This window comes from Ochotona princeps, chromosome 10 (assembly GCF_030435755.1).
Source record: "Ochotona princeps isolate mOchPri1 chromosome 10, mOchPri1.hap1, whole genome shotgun sequence".
In the NCBI taxonomy this organism is placed as follows: Eukaryota; Metazoa; Chordata; class Mammalia; order Lagomorpha; family Ochotonidae; genus Ochotona; species Ochotona princeps.
The window spans coordinates 32,805,790-32,827,700 of record NC_080841.1 but is presented as its reverse complement, the minus strand read 5'-3'; the positions used below and the strand labels follow the sequence as shown (position 1 = coordinate 32,827,700).

Genomic DNA, 21,911 nt, shown 5'->3' with positions numbered 1-21,911 from the left:
AATGCATTGGGACCCTGCACACGCGTGGGAGACCCGGAGGAGGTTCCAGGTTCCCGGCTTCAGATCGGCACAGCGCTGGCCGTCGTGCTCAGTTGGGGAGTGAATCATCGGACGGAGGATCTTCCTCTCTGTCTCTCCTCTCTGTATATCTGACTTTGTAATAAAAATAAATAAATCTTAAAAAAAAAATAAAAAAGACAGCTCATGTCACTGCTACTATCTTGGCATATATTTATGATGAACTGAGTTAAATTCAAAAGAATCTTGCAAAACAATGTAGCTATTGAGCATTTATACAACTGAAGAGTCAAGTAGGTTGGTGTTTGTCAGGAATGTGTTAACTGACAGCTCAAATCTGATTCAAAAGGAAATTGATCAGCTCCACGAAGAAGTGAACAAGATACCTATGTTAGTGGAAAGTTTCTGTGAAAACTGGGGAAATTTCTTTAAAACTTGGAAGTGGCTATCTGTGCTGTCATCCCTCCTGCCATCTTTTTATCCTCTTGTTAGAACTATACATAATTAGCTGTTTTAACATCTTGTGTCCTCTAGGATTAAACAAAGTAGCCACCAAACTCTTAAGTGGAACTCCAGGGGAATTCCCCAAGGAAATCTGCATTCTTTCAGGGACCTTTAGATCAACTCTCAAAGGAATGCTCTGCTACATCTTTTTTTTTTTAAAGATTTATTAATTTTTAAGATTTGTTTCTTTTATTTGAAAGGCAAATTTGCAGAGAGAAGGAGAGAGAGCATGCTCTTCCATCTGTTGGTTCACTCCTCAAATAGCCGCAGTAACTTGTGTGATTGGAAGTGGAGCAGCCAGGACCTCAGCCAATTAGCTGTTATTCTGCTCCTGCCCCGATTGATTAAATCTAGGTTGGGTTTTCAGAAGGGGGCCAATCAGACAGAGCCACCTCATGTTCATAAAGGGCAGACTCCGGCCAGCTTCTTTGGCAACTCCCCCCACCCCCCTTAGTACCCTCATCTGACTGCTTTGGCAGGAGGTTTCTTGCTTTCAGTGAACCTTGCCTTGCTCACTGTTCCTTGTCTACATGGAAATTTTTGGGTGTGAGACAAGAACTGACATAACCCTGGTCCTCATCCTTCCAGAACAGAATGCGCTGTTTGCTTTGTTACCTTTCTTAAATGTTACCTTTTCTCTGTTAACTTGGAGGACTAGAGTGTGTCTGGATGGTAAGGTCTCACCAGTTAACCTGCTGCCACTGGACGCAGTGAGAGTGGGTCACAGAGAGTGAGGTCTGAAGGGCGGGTGAGTACAGGGAGGCTGGAAGCAGTGGCAGTTTTCTGTGGCTTCTCGCAATGACATGGATTCTGTCCTGAGATGTGCCAGGCTACTCTCCTAGGAAGTTGCTTTGGATGGGGCAAGGACAGGCCACTTCTGGTGTTTTCTGCTAGCTTACATAAATCAATTCTCTTATAAGATGAGGCTCTTGTGTTTTAACAGAAAGCTTAAAAAGATGATTCTGGGGCCCGGCGGCGTGGCCTAGCGGCTAAAGTCCTCGCCTTGAAAGCCCCGGGATCCCATATGGGCGCCGGTTCTAATCCCGGCAGCTCCACTTCCCATCCAGCTCCCTGCTTGTGGCCTGGGAAAGCAGGAGAGGACGGCCCAAAGCATTGGGACCCTGCACCCGCGTGGGAGGCCCGGAAGAGGTTCCTGGTTCCCGGCATCGGATCGGCGCGTACCGGCCAGTTGCGGCTCACTTGGGGAGTGAAACATCGGATGGAAGATCTTCCTCTCTGTCTCTCCTCCTCTCTGTATATCCGGCTTTCCAATAATAATAATAATCTTTAAAAAAAAAAAAGATGATTCTGTTCCTTTGGGTTCAGAAATCTGGAAAGTAATAGAATGCTAATAATTTTCTGTTCTTTTGTTTTAGATCATATGAAAGGGTTAAGAGCCCCAACACTAAAAAGAAGATTGGAATGCAGGTAGTTTATTTTACTCTTTTTGTTTGTCTTTTTTAAAGTAAACATTTTTAATTGCAAGATAGTATTTATACAGAAAAATACATCCATCAAGAATATAGTCTTTGGGCCTAACACGGTAGCCTACTGACTAAAGTCCTCGCCTTGCACGCACCAGGATCCCATATGGGCACCAGTTTGTGTCCCAGCACTCCACTTCCCATCCAGCTCCCTGATTGTGGTCTGAGAAAGCAGTCAAGGACAACCCAAAGCCTTGGGACCCTGCACCAGTGTGGGAGACCTGGAAGAAGCTCCTGGTTCCTGGCTTCAGATCGGCTCAGCTCTGGCTATTGTGGGCACTTGGGGGGAGAATCATGGGGCGGACGGAAGATCTTCCTCTCTAACTCTCCTCTTCTCTGTATATCTGATTTTGCAATAAAAGTCAAAAAAATCTTCAAAAGAAAAAGAATATAGTCTGATAAAATACACACAGATGAGTTTATTGTATCATTTATCTGTACATATATGCTTTGCAAATAAATATGCATGTATACTTTAAAAATATTTATTTCATTTGTTTGAAAGGCAGTTACAGAGACAGAGTGATCGTCTATCTGCTGATTCACTCCCCAAGTGGCCACAGCAGCCAGAGCTGAGCCAGGCAGAAGTGAGGAGCCTGGAACTCCATCTGGTCTCCCGTGTAGGTGACAGGGGTCCACAAACCTGGGCCATCCTCCACTGCTTTCTCAGGCACATTAGCAGAAAGCTGGATCAGAAGTGAAGCAACTGAGACTGGAAGTGGTGTTTGTAAAGGATGGCAGTAATGCAGACGGTGGCTTAACCTGCTGCGCGTAGCTCTCAGAAAATGTATTTGAGAGGACATTTTGACCTTTGAGTCAACAGGTGTCAGTATCTGCTAATCAGTTGCTGTAGACTGTGTTCTTCACAATGATAACTAATATTTATCGGCTACTTAACTATATTCTGGACACTATGTATTTCTTATTTCAACAGCATGTTCTGTGGGACATTGTCCTAGAGCCTGAGAGTATGTGAGGACCACAGTGTGAAAACCCTGCCTTTGTGGAGCTGACATTCTCCTCAGGGCCTCTTGATAACCTTTGGAATCAGTACTGTGATTATTTATATTTTATAGATGAGGACAATGAGGAACCAGAGAGGTTAAGTTAGCTGCCCAGTGTCATGCAGCCAGTAAGTGGCAGGACCAGGATTTCAACCAGGTCTGTCTGACTTTAGACCCTATGCATCAGTTTGCTCTGCGAACGAATTACTTCGAAATTGAGTTGCATAAAGCAGCCCCAGTCCTGTGTTGGCCCTGTCTCTGTGGAGCTGGAATTCTGACAGAATATCATGGCGATCGGCGGCTTCTGTCTGCTTGTGAGTCATGTGGGGCTGGAATTATCCACAGACTCCCATCACCATGTGCCACCTGAACTGGGCAGAGTCAACAGAAGCTACAACAGCTGGACTTCCTTAGGCACCCCTTTCCATCCTGGAAAAGTCCTTAGCTTGATGGTTTCAGAACTGAAATTCATAAATGGAACCCTAGGTTAAAAAGAATGCGGAAACTCCAAAAAGTCTATGGAAAAAAAATGGAATTAAAAAATAAAATTTTTTGTACATTTTTTGAAACTTGTGCATTGTTTTTTCTTAATAGGCATTTTCCATGAACTTTTTGAAGCCCCTCATATATCCCAAGAGAGAACTTGGAGGAAGCCCCATTGCTGGAGGCTGTAGCTTAGAAAATGGTGCAATTCCTCCTACAGTGTTCCATGGGTATGGCAGTTCCCAAGATCTGCCCAGGTCCAGTGGGAGGGAGTATAGACTGTTCCTGTCAGTGAAGGCATTTTGATATTTGTTTTGTGAAAACAGAGTGTCTGGATGGGGTCTGTCCCGTCCAGCAGGACAGTCAACAGGGGTCGCAACCAACCTAGGAGAGAATGGGGAACAAGAAACACGAAGAATGGCCAGCAAGACAGGTTGTCTGATCAAACTGACCAATTTTTATTTTCACACACAAGGCTTTATAATCTGCAAAACAGGATCAGTGGGTGAGGGGAAGGAGGAAGCAGGGTCTGGGATATGGTTTCACAGCTCTTTCTGGATAGCTATCTCTAAAAGTTCCTTATGCTCGCAAGAGGTGGGCATGGTTTCACAACTCTTTCTGGGTAGCTATTTCCCAAACCCTCTTCTGCTCACCAGAGGATGCTGGCAGGTAGGGCATGAGCCAACATCCTGTCATGAGCACCAAGGGTGGTCAGAGCAGGGAAGGTTGCTAGATAACTTGTAAACTGCAGGGTATCTTAAAACTTGGTTTCTCTTTCACTTTGCTAGCTGGTACTTTCCACTGACCTAGATCTATACTCAAATGGCTTCAGTATGGCTATGATATATGGCTCCCAACAGGGGTCAGGTAGTGAGTGTGCCATCTTTAGAAAATACAGTTTACTGTGGACTGTATTCTCAACTCTAAGTTATATTACTTATTTTACAAAAATTATTTATTTGAAAGAATTACAGAGAGAAGGAGAGACAGAGATCCTCCATCGCAAGGTATACTCCTCAAATGGCCACAACAACCAGAGCTGAATTGGTCTGAACCCAGGAACTGGGAGCTTCTTCCCCATCTCCCACATGGGAGCAGAGGCCCAAGGGCTTCTTGCTATCCTCCACTGCTTTCTCAGGCCGTAAGCAGGGTGCTGGATTGGAAGTGGACCAACCCGATCTCAAACCAGTGCCGATTCCATGTACTCCTGGAGTTTTGAAGTTTATTATTAAATCAATTTGTTTTCTTAAACCTAGTAGATATATATGCAATAAAAAGCAAAAGTCTTTGTTCCGGGCACCCCTTGTTCTATCTCTAGTGGTAACTGAACATATGATGGTGTCTTTCCACATTTACCTGATTATGTATTTTATTTTTTTATTTTTTTTAAAGATTTATTTTATTTTCATTACAAAGTCAGATATACTGAGAGGAGGAGAGATAGAGAGGAAGTGGAGCTGCCGGGATTAGAACCAGCGGCCATATGGGATCAAGGCAAGGACCTTAGCCACTAGGCCACGCTGCCGAGCCCCTGATTATGTATTTTAAACAGTATTTTATTTGATCTGCCTCTTTGATTCCCGTATGCTCTTGTTGGGACTGCAATATCAAACAGTCCATGGAATATATGTATATTGGCAACTATTTTGACATTCATGTGCCAGTACAATTACTGAATCATAGAAAACTGATGTGTGATAGAGTGTATTTTCTAGTCCCCAAGATAGTTCTTTTTATATATACTGAAATATATATACTGAAACAATTTTCTGTTTATTTCTGTTTGAATTTTTGGTATTTTTCCTTTCAGCTTGAAGGTTTATCTATACTGTTCGCCTGTTACCAAGGAGTTGTTGTTAACTAGCCCAAAATACAGATTTTGGGAGAAACGAATTGTAAGTTTTATGTCTTGAATAATACTAATTATTTTTAAGGGTAAAATATTTTTAGAAGTAGATTGAAAAGAGTACTGGAGTGTCCCAAACCCAGCTCCTCTTCATTATAACATCCATGTTAATTAGAATACTGACATTTATTTGTTCTTTATAGCTCAGCAGCATATAAGAGAAGAACATTTTGCTGTTAAATTGTTTATCTTTCTGTAAAGTTTGATCTACGTCTTCAGATTTGTTTATTTAATCTTACTGACTTGCTAGCTAAGAAGTATTTTAATGTTTTACAGTGTAAAATATTCATTAACATAAGTCCTTTTATGTAACTTATGGGATAGATTAGAGGAAATGTATGATCAAAATAATAAAAATATAATGGATAGCTTTTGGCCTTGCAAAGTACAATGGATTTATCCCATGTAAAATAGGAAAGGGAGAAAAGTGCATATCTATAAATAGAAAAAAAAAGATGGAAGAAAAAACCCTATTATAACAGTAGTTGCCATAAATATGAATGAGCTTAATTCAATTCTTTATCAAAACACAAATTTCTAGTTATAGTCAAAAAGAGCAGGGAAGATTTGCCAGTGTTAATCTATAAGAGACACGGGGAGTGGGGGTAGACGGAGCTGTGGGAGGATATGTTCAGTTTGAGCTTAGGGAAGAAAAGAGATATGCAGATAATTAGAAACCCAAAGTGGTAAAGTTTCAATTTTTATATCCAATGAAATCAAATTAACAGTGTAAAAGTTCCATAAAAACTTATATTTCTAAGAGGATATTATTTGCCATTAATCAAGAACAAGGGGGTCAAGAAGATACAAATGTATATGTGATTGGTTAAATAGCCTTCAACTGGACAAAGCTAGTACTTCCAAGACCCTCTGTCACCCCAGGCCTGGGTCGAGGAAGGAGAGCCGTAGCAAATGAGTAGAATTGGGGCTTGTTTGGAGCAGGATTCACACACTCAGGGAGCTGATGGAGAAGTCTGCAGGAGTGTTGAGAAGAGTCTGGTGTTTGCTGGCAGCTTGCAAGTCCCGCCTCTTCCTTTCCCTGTGCCCTACATTTGGGACGCCTGACCATTCTGTATTCTCTATGCATCCTGTATTTTATATTTTTATCTTTGCCTGTGTACTGGTGTGGAATTTAAACTAGGCAAGCTGGACCTGTCCCTTCATCAGCATGAAAACCAGGGCCATTTACTTCTACTCTGTCTCAAGCCAAATGAGCCCCTTCAGTCACAGCTTGGGTGCTGTGTTGCTCTCTGTGAAAGTCTCGTGATGGGTGGAATACATTTTTCTCCTCTGAGTGTGTGTGTGTGTGTGTGTGTGAGAGAGAGAGAGAAAGAGAGAGAGAGAGAGTGTGTGTGTGTGATCTGATTCATCTCAATATCTCACCTGTTGGTGAGGAGGAAGGGTTCACCCCCCCCTCCTCCAAGGATCACACAATATTGTCTATAACCCAGGCTTGAAACTGCTGCAAGTGAATTGGCCAAAGTCAGGAAGGAGAGCAGGAAGGGAAGTGGATAAGTAGAGTCAAGCCTTAATACACGATTTAATCCCCAAGTGATTGTGTCACTTCCAGCATGGCGAATGCTGGTCTCTCCCATAGCACTGACTCATCTCCTGCTGACCCAGGACTCCATGAAGTTGCAGGCAGATACCCAGAAGATTCTGGAGTTGCTGCAATGCTGCCTGGTCCAACTCAGTGAGTGCATGGGCCTGGCGTGGTTGGCTAAAATCCTTAACTTGCATGTGCTGGGATCCCATATGGGCACCAGTTCATGTCCTGGCTGCTCCACATCCTTTCCAGCTCCCTGCTTGTGGCCTGGGAAAGCAGTCAAGGATAGCCCAAAGCCTTGGGACCCTGTACTCACATGAGAGACCTGGAAGAAGTTCCTGACTCTTGGCTTTGGATCAGCTCAGCTGCAGCCATTGCAGCCACTTGGGGTGTGAACCAGTGGATGGAAGATCTTTCTCTCTGTCTCTCCTTCCCTCTGTAAATCTGCCTTTCCAATAAAAACAAATAAATCTTAAGAAAAAAAGAAAAAACCCTAAGTGAGTATAGCCAGGTCAGCAATGCACATGAACTGTTGTAATTCCCAGTGCCCTTCAGTACATGTTAAAGTGCTACTTGTGCACTTCTGCCTTCTAGCTTTTTCTTGTGATCAACCCTAACCCTAAGGAACTTCTAGGAATTAGCTGCCTCTTAGATAAGTCAATATAGTACTAGGCAGTGGAAATTAAATGCAATAAATTGAATGATATAATAAATATGAGCTATTAATTAAAAAGCAGAGCTGTAAACCTAAGAAACCCAAGAAAGAAAATATTTGCAGAAATTGACCATGTGCTATGTTGGTGAACAAAGTTTTAATTTTTTTTTAAGATTTATTTATTTTTATTAGAAAGGCAGATTAACAGAGAAACGGAGATATAAAAAGATGTTCCAATCCACTGGGTCACTTCCTAAATGGCCACAATGGCCAGAGCTGAGTTAGTCTGAAGCCAGGATGCAGGAGCTGCTTCTGGGTCTCCCATGTGAGTACAGGGTCCCAAGGCTGTGGGTCATCTGCCACTGCTTTCCCAGGCCACAAGCAGAGAGCTGGATAGGAAGTGGAACAGCTGAAACACAAACTGGCCATAATGGATCCCAGTGTGTGTAAGGTGAGGATTTAGCCATTGAGCCATTGTGCTGTGCCCAGACATCTTAAGAAATTTGGTGCTGTGTTCTCAGATGGTAGTGTAATGATATTGGGGATCAGAAATAAAAGGAAGATCATCCCAGACACATGGAAGTTAAATGCATATAAGAAACAGTCTTCCAGAAGGAGGCTTTTATCCCAAACCTGAAGACTCCTCGATCCTCACCAAGGACTATCAGTATGAGCACCGAGGACTACATCCCTACTGCCAAGGAGACCACGGGGAAATGGAGTGCCTTCGGAGACCAAGAACTCAGAGGTCACCCACCCCCATTTGGATCTACCACATGGGATGGAAGAATCCCAAATCCTGCCTTGCAGGATCCAAGGTCATTGGAACAACAACCAGGATCCCTGAGCAGTCCGCAGAAACAGAAGAACAGTAAACTTCCTTCAGGACTAGGGAGAGGAGCTTTCTCTGGTCCTTGTCTGCTTCCAATTTTGGGTCCCCACCCCCTCTCATAATAACCATCAGGAGCGCTCCAGAAATCCCTCAAAACAAACAAACAAAACTAGGATAGACAGAGAACAATAAGGAAAGCTTAGAAACAGACAGGAAACGGTCAGCGGGGATGCACTTATAACTCACTGGGTGGGACACAAAGATTAGTTACTCCTCACTGGGGTATGGAAGATTTCTCTGCACACCCCTCCTAAAACTGTTCACCTAAACAGTTGACATATATCCTGTTAGAATTATAGAGTTAGACCACCTGAAAAACAGCCATGTTCAGCGAAAACATGCTTCTATAAACTGCTAAAGACTAAAATTAAAATAGGCATGAGACAGCTGAATAGCAATCTATAGCCATTTTAAGGTGTATAGAACACGGTTGAATATAAACCAAAATTGAAATGTCTATGAAGAAGTCACAGGTTGTGGTTGAGAACCTGCATTTTCCTATTAACATATTAGTTAATCAATACCATGTCAATTAATGTCACAATGTTGTAAATGGTTGTAAATATTATGTTGGGGCTTTTAATTGATTGGGATGATACTCTGCTGGCTTTACCTTCAGACCAGAGATGGTCTCACCAACAAACCATTGAACTTACCAGGACAATAAGATGCTGGACTTTATGCTTGGTAAATACCTCCAATGAAAGAATGTCAACTGAATTTGAATTATGGAAATGCAACAAGGTGGAGCAATCCGCCGTGGGGGGAGGGTGTGGGGAGGGGTGGGGGGAATCCCAGTGCATAAAAAATATATCACATAATGCAATGTAATTAATTTAAAAAAATGAAATGCAATAAAAATGTTTAAAAAAAAAACAGTCTTCAAGTAAAACAGGAAATTTTAAAGAAAACACATATAGTACTTTGACCTGTTGAACAATGGAGACTTGATCTATCAAAATATCTGGAACACAGCTCAGTTAATGCCAGCAGGGAAATTGATACCATTAAATCAATTTCTAACAAAATCTAAAAATAAACAAGTCTTTAGGAAAATGGAATAGGAACAACAGAGAAAACCTTAGCAAGTGTGAAAGAAAGAAGTTTGATGTAGAGATTAACTGCAACAGAAGGGGAAGACTAAAAGGTAGTCATAGAAAGGCATAGAGAGGAATTTCTGCCAAGAATGATTTTTTAAATGCATATAAAATGGAAGATGAAACAATATAAAACGACGTCAGTAATTTCTAAGAAAAATAGGCTGGTATAGAATTCAGACAAAGCAGTTATATGCATAGAAACATAGAAAAACACAAAGTTGAGCTAGAAGAAAATTTGAATAAATCACAAAGTTTTTTTGTCAAGATTTATTTTTATTGGAAAGTCAGATTTATAGAGAGAAGGAGATAGAGAGAAGGATGTTCCATCCATTGGTTCACTCCCCAAGTGGCCGCAATGGTCAGAGCTCAGCTGATCCGAAGCTAGAAACCAGAAGATTCCTCTGGGTCTCCCACGTGGGTACAGGGTTGCAAGGTTTTCGGCCATCCTCTACTGCTTTCCAAGGCATAAGCAGGGTGCTGGATGGGAAGTGAGCTGCCAGTACCTAAACTGGCAACAATATGGAATCCTGGCTCTTGCAAGGCAAGGATATAGCTGTTGAGCTGTCACGCTGGGCCCGAAAGAATTTGTTAAAATTTACTTTTGGAAAGGCAGCGTTACACAGAGGGAGGGAGAGACAAAGATTTTTCTATCCACTATTTCACTTCTCAAATGGTTGTCATGGCTGGGTTTGGGACAACAGAGCCAGGAGCCTGGAACTCCATCTGAGTCTCCTACATGGGTGTCAGTGGTCATTAGCAGGGAGCTCTTAATGGGATGCCAGAATTGCTTGTGATATCGTAACACACTATGCCACAGTCTCAGCCTACATCAAAGAAATTTTTTGAGAAGAGTTATTCTTATTTGAAAGGCAGGGTCACAGTAGAAGGGTAGACAGAGAGCAAGAAAAAGACCTTCCATCCACCGATTCACTCCCCAAACAGCTGCAGCATCCAGAAGTGAGCTGATCTGAAGCCAGGAGCCCCCTTCTGGTCTTCCACATAGGTGTAGGGGCCTAGGGACTTGAGCCATCTTCTGCTGCTTTCTTGGTCCATAAGCAGGAAGCTAAATCAGGAGTGCTGCAGTTGATATTCCAGTACTATAGGCTGAGCATTAGCCTATTAAGACACTGCACTGGCCCCAGAAATTTTTCAAATTATCAGTCTCTTCTCCAAAGAAAACTACAAGCACAGGTTTTATAGGTGTATTTCATCAAATGTTCAAAAGACAGATAACATCTGGTTGGTGTTTGGTGTAGCAGTTAAGCTGCTCGTTGGGATGCCTGCTCCCATTTTAAGAGTGCTGAGGTTTGAGCTCCAGTGGTAGCTGGTGATGTGATGACTTAAGTGATGGGATCCCTGTCAGCAGTATGGAGGCCTGGATTGAGTTCCTGGCTGACACTCAACTTCTACTGGGCTGAACCCTAACCATTGTGGACCATGTGGGGAGTGAACCAGCAGATGCAGCCTTTTGCTCATCTTTTTCTGTGTGTCTCAAATAAATAAAAGTAAAAAAAAAAAAATCCTCCACCTAATTAAGTGAATTGTGTAAAACAATAAAAAGCTACTCAAACTTGCTACAAAATAGATAATCATAGCCAAAGTGGAACAAGAGATGTTTCGTAGGTGAACATGTGGAAATCCTAAGAAACTGATAGTATTACATACACATCAGTAATAAGATGTTTGTTCCAGAAGTGACAAGATATTTTAGTTAAGAGAAAGGCTGTTGGTGATGATAAAGGTGTATAAAACAATGAAAAACTGATATGTATGATCTTTTGTTTTAATAGATATCAATTGAAATTGAAACTCCTACGCAAATATCATTAGTTGATGAAGCATCAGGCGAGGTAACTATTAAACATTGATGTTTTTAAAAATTTAGTGCTGACATTATTTCGCTTCTTTTCCCCAAAATTTTTGTCATTTTCATGTTTTACTTGAAAGGGGAGAGAGAAGAGTGTGAAAGAGGAAGAAATACAGCTTCCATCTACTCTTACTTGTCCAACAGCTAAGGCTGAGCCGGGCTGAAGCCAGGAACTAACAACTTAATCTAGGTCTCCCACATGTGTTACGGGAAGCCAACTATCTGAGCCATCAGCTGCTACCTCAGGGTGCCCATCAACTGGAAACTGGAATCGGGAGTGGAGCTGAGATGTGGATCTAGGCCCTCTGATACGGGATGCAAATGTCCAGAGTGTCATCTTACTATATCAAGTGTTCACCTGCTCCTTGTTTATGAACACTCCTTTAACTATTATGTGAGTTTTTAGCAAAACTAACCAAGATCTTTGCAGACTAATGTATCTTAGTCCACTTGGACTTCTTTCACAAAAATACCACAAATGGTGTCTTAACCAGATGCCATGCAGCTCTAGAGGCTATGATCCAGGCTTTGAGCCAGATCAAGGCACTAGAGCATTCAAGCCACAGGAGGGTCTGTAGACCATCTTTCCCTGTGTCTTCACAGGACTCGAAAAGGCAACCAAGCTCTCTCTCTCAAACCTCGTCCCATTCATGAGAGCTCCACCTTTAAGAGCTGATCAACAACCAAAGCCTAATAAAATCTCCTCGGGAGCTAAGGTGGAACAATGGATTCTGAGGAACAAGCATCCATGCAATCCATAACAGAGATGTATTGGTGTCTTTCTTTGAAAAGCTTGGACACGGCTTGGTTTTTGTCCAAATTCTTTTCAGGATTATTTGCTGATGGTGGGAACTCCAGATCTTAACTATTCCTATATGATGTCATTGCTATTAAGTTTATTATGATGTTTGGGATATAAAACAGTCTTTAATATTTTTGCACTAAATTTCTGAATGTTGTAATTATTTTTCCATGTCATTCTGTTATTCACAGAAAATCCCTTTTTGGTTGATAAAATGTAGTTTTTATCCTTAACTTTAGTAAAAGTGGTGTTTTTGTGAATGTCTTGTCTTAGTAATAAGTAGGACTATGGATCCTCTCCTTCCCCCTACTTAATGGCAAATCTAGTTGATATTTAATGTGAAGCAGGATTATCACCTCCTTGAAATCTTCATGTGTGAGCTTTTATCTGAGCTCAAGTTTTCAGTTCTTTTGGTACATAACTTAGAGGCAGAATTGCTGAGTGTTTACTTGTTGAGTGGGCAAGGATTTCACTTGTTTCCAGGATTTGGGGAGTGAGGAAATTGGAAGGAAAAGGCACATTTCTGAAAGGTAGTTGAGTCTGTTCTGTTAAGGATGTCTTTATGTAGCTAATCCTAATGATAATTTCTGTTACAGTTTTTTCTTTATTGTCTTTTTAGAAGGAAGAGATTGTTGTGACTCTCTTACCAGCTGCTCACTGCCCTGGATCAGTTATGTAAGGGGCTCATCTGTTTTGCCATTTTATTATATGTAGCTATGTATATGGTTATGGATATAAGATATTAAGAGCTAAAACATAATACATATAGGGAGATTTCATTATTTGACAATTTCTCTGTTTCCTGTTTGACTTGGGGGTCTGAAGATTGAATTTTAAGTGTGATTTTTCTTATAATAGAAGTCTTCAATAACTGCTTCTCCAATGACTTCAGTTTCTGATTACATGGACTTTTTACTTCCTAAGCAGAAATTATCTCAAAATATATTCAACAGTGCTAACAGTACAGGAATCATTACAAATTTGCATTACAAATTCACAAAATCTCTGCTCTGTTATTTTTCTAGCCTGGAAAAGGTAACAATTGTTGGGTATACATTTAGAGCTGTTGAAATTCCATTGACAGTATGTCTTTAAAATAGACCTTTAGCTGGAAGCATTTGCCATGGATTTAGCTTGTATTTGCTAAATACAGCCTTTTGAGACTTGGAAGTCATTGAATTCTTTTTTTTTTTTTCAGGTTTTTATTTCAGGGCAATAATGGAACTGTCTTGTACACAGGAGACTTCAGATTGGCAAAAGGAGAAGCTGCCAGAATGGAACTTCTGCACTCGGGGGGCAGGTACTGGACCTTACACAGTTAATGCTTTGTTTCAAAAGTTCTGGTGTTAGGAGTATTTCTAACTTGTTTAAGGTACTGGTTATCATGCCTACATTCCACATTGGAGTACTTGGGTTTTATTCCCAGTTCTGTCTCCTGACCTCAGCTTCCTGTTAATGTGTGTCCTGAAAGCAGAGGTCATGCCACAATTAATTAGGTTCCTGCCAACCTGTGGGAGATCTGGACTGAGTGTCCAGCCTGGCTTAGTCACTGTGACATTGGGGGAGTGAGCCAGCAGCAGATGAGAGCTGTTTGTCTCCACCTCTTAAGAAAGAAAAATAATAATAATAACCTTTCTTTTAGTTGCTTTTTATCCTACCAAATTCAAGCCCTTGTTTCTATTAGAAATTTAATTTGTCTCTATCATTTGTAGGAGTAAATTTTTCTCCTTAAAAGAGATATGTAAAATGTTGTGTATGTTGATTAGCATAGCAGTGATTGGGATACATGATTTTGTCAAATTCAATAACTGTTGAAACAAAATTTGTATCTAATTATACTGAAATGATTTTTCAGTGAAGTAGATTTAACTGATTTCAAATAGAATGGAATACCCTGCATTTAAACTTAAATTTTATAAGTAATGCATGTCATATTAGGTGGGTTACACTAAATTTCTCTTTCAGAGTAAAAGACATCCAAACTGTGTACCTAGATACTACTTTCTGTGATCCAAGATTTTATCAAATTCCAAGTCGGGTAAGTCTGCCTGGAGTCAGAGAGTGATAAGCTGGGTATGAACCTGTTTCTTTCTGCAAGTTTGTAGGGTGTCATATCAGATCATGGTCGCTCCCCTTGGTGTGGATGCTCATGAATGTTGGGAAGGCAAAGGGTGGGCCTCTTTAAAGCATTAACTAAGATCTTATAAAATGCCCTCTAGGAGGAATGTTTAAATGGAATTTTAGAGCTGGTTCGTAGTTGGATCACTCGGAGTCCATACCACGTTGTGTGGCTGAACTGCAAAGCAGCCTACGGCTATGAATATTTGTTCACTAACCTTAGTGAAGAATTGGGAGTCCAGGTACAGTGATTGTTCTTTCTATTTCACACTTTTTTTATGCCCTCCTGACTTCACTTTCCTGTCCCTCACCTACCAGCAAGTAACTGTAAACAGTAACAGATGGAAATGATTTGTCAAAACAGGGCTGTGACACAGTTTGGCTGCCCCTCTGAGATAGTACCTTGTTTTTGTTTAGTTGTCTTCAGGGAAATAACCAGAGTGTTAGTTCCTAAATTATGAGTCCTTAGATAAATCTAGTGATTCTGATGAGCACCAAAAGTAAATTCATTCAGGGAGGTGCCTGAATATATTGCTTGCAGTCAGAGTATAGAGTATTAATCATTTTGAAAAAAAAATCTGCCTTGGGAATCAGACACATTTAAGACATCTTCAAAAATTTCATAGAAAATGCATATTATGGCGTGGTGGCCTAGTGGCTGAAGTCCTCATCTTGTATGTGCCAGGATCCCATATGGATGCTGGTTCATGTCTCGGCTGCTCTACATCCAATTTGGCTCCCTATTTGTGGACTGAGAAAGCAGTAGAGGATGGCCCAAGGCCTTGGGATCCTGTACCCATGTGGGGGACCCAGAAGAAGCTCCTGACTCCTGACTTCGGATCAGCTCAGCTTCGGCCATTGCAGCCACCTGGGGAGTGAATCAGTGGACGGAAGATCTTTCTCTCCTCCTCCTCTCTGTATATCTGACTTTCCAATAAAATAAAAGTCTTTTAAAAAAAAGCCTGAGGGGAGTTTCCTGCAACAGTCAGGACCCCGGCTTTCTTTGCTTCAGCTGGGCACTGTAGCTGTCATTTCTATAATTTTTTGGCCTTTTGAGGAGTGAACCAGGTGATAGAAGATCTTTCTGTATCTCCTTCTCTGATATGCCTTTCCAATAAAAATAAATATGTTGTTTTTATTTTAAAGCCAGAGTTAACAAAGAGAGAAGGACGGGGACACACACAGGGCTTCTGTCCACTGGCTTACTTCCCAAATGACTACAATAGTCAGAGCTGGGTTAGGCCAAAGCCAGGAGCAGGAATCCTGTCTGGCTTTCCCACGAGGGTGGTAGAGATCCAGACATTTGGGCCATCTTCCGCTGCCTTCCAGGATGCATCAGCAGAGAGCAAGTGGGACTCATATGAGGCCAGCATTGCAGGTGGCATCTTAACTGCTATGCCACACCCTGATTTCAGGGTGACACTTTATGTAGCTCTCCGTATACATCACAGAAGTTACGCTTCCCCCGTTTTCCTCTTTTGAGAACCCAGAAAACCAAATCACTATTACTTCTTATTGGTCATTAGTAAATAGGTAGTAAATAAAATGTCGAACAATTATGTTTGTGATCTTTTTGTATCTGATATCAGCCACACAGCAGTTTGATTTTTTTTTTTCTAATCTGTTTTTCAGGCATCAGATGAGAAATTACTCAGACATGTGCATTTGAAATTTCAAAAATTTTCATTTACCATTCTATAATCCTGTTATTTAGTTCTTTTCATTTAATTTGAAGTACCTTTAAGATAAGCTTTAAATAAGTGATACAATCATTACCTTTAAAATTCAGAGGGTGACCAAGGTTTGATTATTGGGTTTTCTGCATCTGGGCTCCATGTCCAATGAAATGGCACGTGGTAGGGGAGTGATCTTGTCTCCTGCTTCCTGGCCAGCTCTCTTCCCCTCTCTCTGACCCTCTGTGACATGCCATGTGTATGTATGTAAGGAGAGACAATTCTTGGTTATTTTTTCTTTTTTGTTCACTCACTGTCAAGTGTCCAATATTTAGAGTAAAACCTGACACACCATAGGCATACAGTAGGTAACTGGGTCACTGGATGACTCCTGAAAGACAGTATCAGCTCAGTATAGTTTAGTACCATTAGCAATAGACAGTAACCCCATCTGTTTAACCTCTTGCCCACTAACATCCTGGCAAAATACGTATATGCATGGAAGTCTCCAAAACCGAGGTTGCAAAAAGAAGGGAAAGTATGTTTTGTCCTGAATAATTACCTTTGAACAGTTTATTCGTAGGATAGACAATGCTCCTGCTGCTTTCCTAGATTCACGTGGATAAGCTGGATATGTTTAGAAACATGCCGGACATTCTTCACCATCTCACGACAGACCGCAACACCCAGATCCATGCGTGTCGACATCCAAAGGTACCATGTTCAATGATTATTCTGGAGTTGTCTGTGGAACTGCAATAGCACAGTTTGACAATGAGAAGGAACTTGAGACCTTCCACTTGGAGGTTCCTCACCTTGGCAAAGTAAAAACTAGGGGGTGGCATGTGCTATGGTAGATTAGGCCACTGCTTGCCACACTGGCATCCCACATGAGTGTACCTGTTCCAATCCTGGCTTCCCTTTTTCTGATCCAGCTCTCTACTAACATATCTAAGAAAGCAACACAAGATGGCTCACATACTTGGGTTTTTGCCACCCCTTGGGAGACCTGGATGGAGTCTGAGGATCTTGGCTTCATCTGGCCCAGTCTTATGTGTTGTGGCCTTTTGGGAAGTGAACCAGAGTTCGGAAGATTCTCTGTCTTTTGCTGTCTATCTCTCAAATAAGTAAATGGATATGGATCCTTATAGTTTAATGAAATCTGTTCATACACATTTGAGTATAAAATTATAGCTTATAATTTAAGGAAACATGTACAATCTGGTGCTACTTACTTTTGAAACTTACAATATTTGCATATTGATATACTTTTCTTATTTAAGATAGACATAACTTGCCTTTAAACTTTGGAATAGTTATAGGTATTGATGGTCCAGTTTCAAATGAATGTTGCAATTGTCTTTGATAACTTTAGAAAATAAATTACAATTGAACTGTGGCTTGCTCCCCACCACACAACATCATGAAAGAACTGTATTACATATTGCTAGCCCAGGGAAAAAAAATAAATATTCAAGGTATTACCTCTACTGAATACATATCATGTTTACACTGTCATTAAGTTGAAAGATCATAGGTCAAGGACTGTCGGTATATGTGTTTATGCATGTATATGAATGTACACAAAAGGATGAAATAAATGCATAAACACATAGCTTGGCAGTCATCAAAGGAATACATATGTATATACATATGTATATATTTTGGCAAACATCCATGACCTTTATTCTGTTTGTTTTTTGTTTTTGTTTTTTAAATATTTCTGTAGTTAACTGGAAGTCAGAGAGGAGGAGAGACAGAGGGCTATTTCACATCTCACGTGAGTGTGGTAGCCAGGACGGGGCCAGGCCAAAGTGAAGAGCCAAGAGCTTTATGTGGGTCTCCCACATGGAGTACTTGGGCCATCTTCTCTTTTGCCAGTCACATTTATATGGAAATGGATCAGAAGAAGAGCTATGACGGTTCAGCCTGGCACTCACATAGGATACCAGCACTGTGGGAGGCAGCTTAACTTGCTGTACCACAGTCCTGGCCCTGATAGCCTTTATTTTCCAAGGTTGGAGACATAGTTGCTTATATAATCAAGTTGTGTTAACCTTGGGATTTTCTTTTAACAGTTTAAAAAAAATATTTTTATTATTTTCTGTGATACGGTTTTCTCATAGATTGCTTTGACTGTGTTGCAGAATGTTCCTACTATGCTTATCTTGCTTAGGGTTTTTAGCATGAAGTGGTATTGGATTTTATCAAATATCATCTCTGCATCAATCAAGATGATATTATTTTTATTCATTTTGTTGATGTGGTGTATGTATCATATTTATTGATTTGCCTACATTAAATCATTCCTGCATACCAGAGATAAATCCCATCTGGTCCATGTGAATAATCTGATGTATTGTTGGATTCTGTTGGCCAGTATTTTGTTGAGGATTTTTGCATTTTTGTTTATCAAGGATATCAGTGTGTAGTTCTCTTTATCTGTTGTGTCTGTTTCTTGCTTTGGTGTTAGGGTGATGTTGACTTTATAGAAGAGTTTAGAAGGACTGCCTCCCTTTCCGTTGTTTTGAATAACTTGTGGAGGGTTGGAGTAAGTTCTTCTTGAAATGCTTGGTAGCATTCAACAGTAAGGCATCCAATCCTGAACTTTTTCTTGTTAGGGGAGATTTAATTGCTGATTAAATCTCCATCCTCATTATAGGGCTATTTAGATTTTTAATTACCTATGATTCAGTTTTGGTAAATTGTGTGTGTCCAGAAATCTATCCATTTCTTCTATTTTGGTTTATATTTACTTGTAATAGTTCTTGATTATTCTATGTATGTCTGAGATAGCTATTATATATATATATATATATATATATATATATATATTTATTTATTTTGTAATTCTATTGGTGTATATCTTCTCCCTCCTTTTTTTCTTTAGTTGGGCTAGTTGGCTATCTATTTTATTGATTTTCTCAAAGAACCAGCTCTTTGATCCATTGATCTTATGTATTGTTCTTTTGGTCCCTATTTGGTTTATTTCCTCCCTTATTTTGATCATTTCTTGTTTTCTGTTAATTTTTGGGATTATTTTTCTGTGTGTGTTTTTCTTCTAGCTCCTTCAGCTGTATGGCTAGCTCATTAACCTGCTCTCTTTCTAGTTTTCTGACATAGACACTTATTGCAATGAATTTTCTTCTTAGCACTGCCTTGATTGTGTCCTACAAGTTTTGATATGTTGTGTTGATGTTTTCATTCATTTCAAACAATTTTCAAATTTCCTCTTTGATTTCCTCTATGATCCATTGTTCATTTAGCAGGATGTGTTCAGTTTCCAAATATTTGCACATCTTCTGGGATATTTTGATTTGTTGGTGTCCAGTTTCACTGCATGATGGTCTGAGAAGATGTGTGGCATGATTTTGATTTTTAAAAATTTGCCAAGGCTTGTTTTGTGGCCTATAATCTGATCAGTTCTGGAGAAGGTTCTATGTACTGATGAAAAAAAAAGTGCATCCTGTGTTTGTAGGATGAAAGGTTCTGTAGATATCAGTTAAGCACATTTATTCTGTTGTCTGGGTGAGCTCTGTTGTGTCCTTGCTGAGTTTCTGTCTCATCAGTATATCCGTTGAGATTAGTGGGGTGTTAGGCTCCCCCACTATCATTGTATTGGAATATGTTTTTCCCCTTAAATCCATTAATATTTATTTCACAAAACTAGGTGTCCTGGCATTTGGTGTGTATAGGTGATTTTATCTTACTGAATGGATCCATTGATCATTATTTGATGTCCTCCTCCATCTCCTCTAACTCTTTTTATGTTGAAGTCTATATTATCTAATATTAGAATGAGTACACCAGCTCATTTTTTCTGTTAGCCTGGAGTATCCTTTTCTATCTTTTCACTTTCAGTCTCGGTATATCTTTGTTGTTGAGATGTGTCTCCTGTACGAGATTGATGGATGCAATGGCCAGAGCTGATATCCTCCAAAGCCTGGAGCCAAGAGCTTCTTCCAGGTTTCCCCCACTGGTGCAGAGTCCCAAGGCTTTGGGCCATCCACTACTGCTTTCTCAGGCCACAATCAGGGAGCTGGATCAGAAGTAGAGCAGCCAGGATATGAACCAATGCTCATATGGAATCCTGGCATGTGCAAGGCGAGGATTTTGGCCACTAGGCTACCACACTGGGCCCAGATCCAGTGTTTTGATCCATTCCACTGATCTGTATCTTTTAATTGATGAGTTTAAGTCATTAACATTCAGGGTTACCATTGACAGATTGTGATTTGATCTGTCTTTTTGCAGTGGGTTTCTTTTTGTTTGATTTAGGTTTCTTTTGAGGTTTTATTGAGATATTCCCCATATTTGCCTTTGGATTTGTGGGTGTTATTCTGTCTGTAGCACATCTTTAAGCAAAATTAGGGATTTTAAGATTTCATTGAGATATATTTGTATGTATACTATTACTTGAGCGTCAGTCACCACTGCCTCCCACCCTCTGCATAAGTAGGAAGGGGGAGTCAACTGGGTATCAGACTCAGCTCTTCTGATACAGATGCAGGCATTTTATTCAGCATCTTAATCACTAGGCTAAACACCCAGGCCTACTTTTGCTTTTTTATGTCTAAAAAATTACCTACATTTGTTTTTCAGACCTCACAGATGTATTTGTTTAAAAATGTAAAGTTATTTTATCATTTGTCTTTTGTAGGCAGAGGACTATTTTCATTGGAATAAATTACCCTGTGGAATTACTTCCAGAAATGGAATTCCCTTTCACACAATCAGCATTAAGCCATCTACCATGTGGTTTGGAGAAAGAACCAGAAAAACAAATGTCATTGTGAGGTAAGAAAGCAGTGTCATACATTTTCTGGGAGAAACCTTATTTTAGGACAGATTGACTTAATTTAGTGTAATACAGGCTAACCTAAGCCCAACAAGAAGTACTATTGTATACGTGCAAGATTTGTTAGACTTAAACCTTGTTTACACCGAGCTGATGGTGTTTCAAGATTTAAAACCAAAGTATCGTTAGCCAGTCTCGCCTGAGTGCCAACCTCCTGGATAGAAAAGATGACTGCAATCCTCCTGTCTGAGTTGCAGGTTAATGTTATGCAGAATGCAAGCCCTTTGCAGAGCAGACTGTTACCATGATGCTCATGACACTGTGGCCTTATCTTTCCTCAGAATGTCTGTGGCAGATTTCCACTTCCCGGAAATGTTTACTTCCACTCCAAGAATTCCTGATAACAGAATGACTTAATTCTGGATTAGCCTAAATGGGAAGGGTCAGCGTTTTGAACTCAGTTTTCCTAAGCGAATTGTAAATGTTTTTATTTCCCTTCAGGACGGGTGAGAGTTCCTACAGAGCTTGTTTTTCTTTTCATTCCTCCTACAGTGAGGTAAGAGGATCTTCTGTTAGCACAATCTGATTGCTGACTGTTGTGCACCTTCATGCTTATAGGTATTCTGTTTGACTTCCAGGGCATATGTTTTTCTATTTAAATCTCATTTCCTTTCCATTGTTCCTAAAATAAGTCAGTCTTGATTATTTGTGGATTCAATATTTCCATGTTTGCCTATTTGCTAAAGTTTCCTACTCTGTAAAATTAACCTATAACTCCCAAATGTATACTTGGCAGTTTTTTGGTTTTGTGGAAGATTTGAGTCACCTGGCATGATGTGTGCTCAGCTAAGTGGAACAGAGCAATAATGCACTTGTTCTGTCTCAGCTCACCCACTGTAAACAAATGTCACTCTGTGGTCTGTTGAGTGATGTGTTTTCTTTTTGTATATGATTTCACTGTTTAAAATGATGCCCAAGCACAGTGCTGAAGTCCTGTTTAGTGTTTCTTGGTTTGAAAGGTATATAGAGTGACAACCAAAGCACACACATCACTCTGCTGG

General features: G+C 40.3%; 1 protein-coding gene across 7 annotated transcripts in view; it reads left to right on the top strand.

Moving 5' to 3' along the window:
* The window catches only part of DCLRE1C (DNA cross-link repair 1C), a 52,415-nt gene that overhangs the window by 16,186 nt on the left and 14,318 nt on the right, over positions 1–21,911 (top strand). For 3 of the 7 annotated variants that reach the window (XR_009246181.1, XM_058669286.1, XM_058669283.1), the window contains exons 2-11: positions 1,899–1,950; positions 5,304–5,388; positions 11,383–11,442; positions 12,881–12,936; positions 13,460–13,561; positions 14,227–14,299; positions 14,481–14,621; positions 16,665–16,766; positions 20,713–20,849; positions 21,352–21,406. Coding sequence is in view for 5 of the 7 variants with exons in the window: in XM_058669283.1 (XP_058525266.1) it covers positions 1,899–1,950; positions 5,304–5,388; positions 11,383–11,442; positions 12,881–12,936; positions 13,460–13,561; positions 14,227–14,299; positions 14,481–14,621; positions 16,665–16,766; positions 20,713–20,849; positions 21,352–21,406 (863 nt within the window). In the remaining 2 variants the exon portion in view is untranslated. The remainder of the gene's footprint in view (positions 1–1,898; positions 1,951–5,303; positions 5,389–11,382; positions 11,443–12,880; positions 12,937–13,459; positions 13,562–14,226; positions 14,300–14,480; positions 14,622–16,664; positions 16,767–20,712; positions 20,850–21,351; positions 21,407–21,911) is intronic. The other 4 variants (XR_009246182.1, XM_058669289.1, XM_058669288.1 and 1 more) reach the window with 3 other exon arrangements.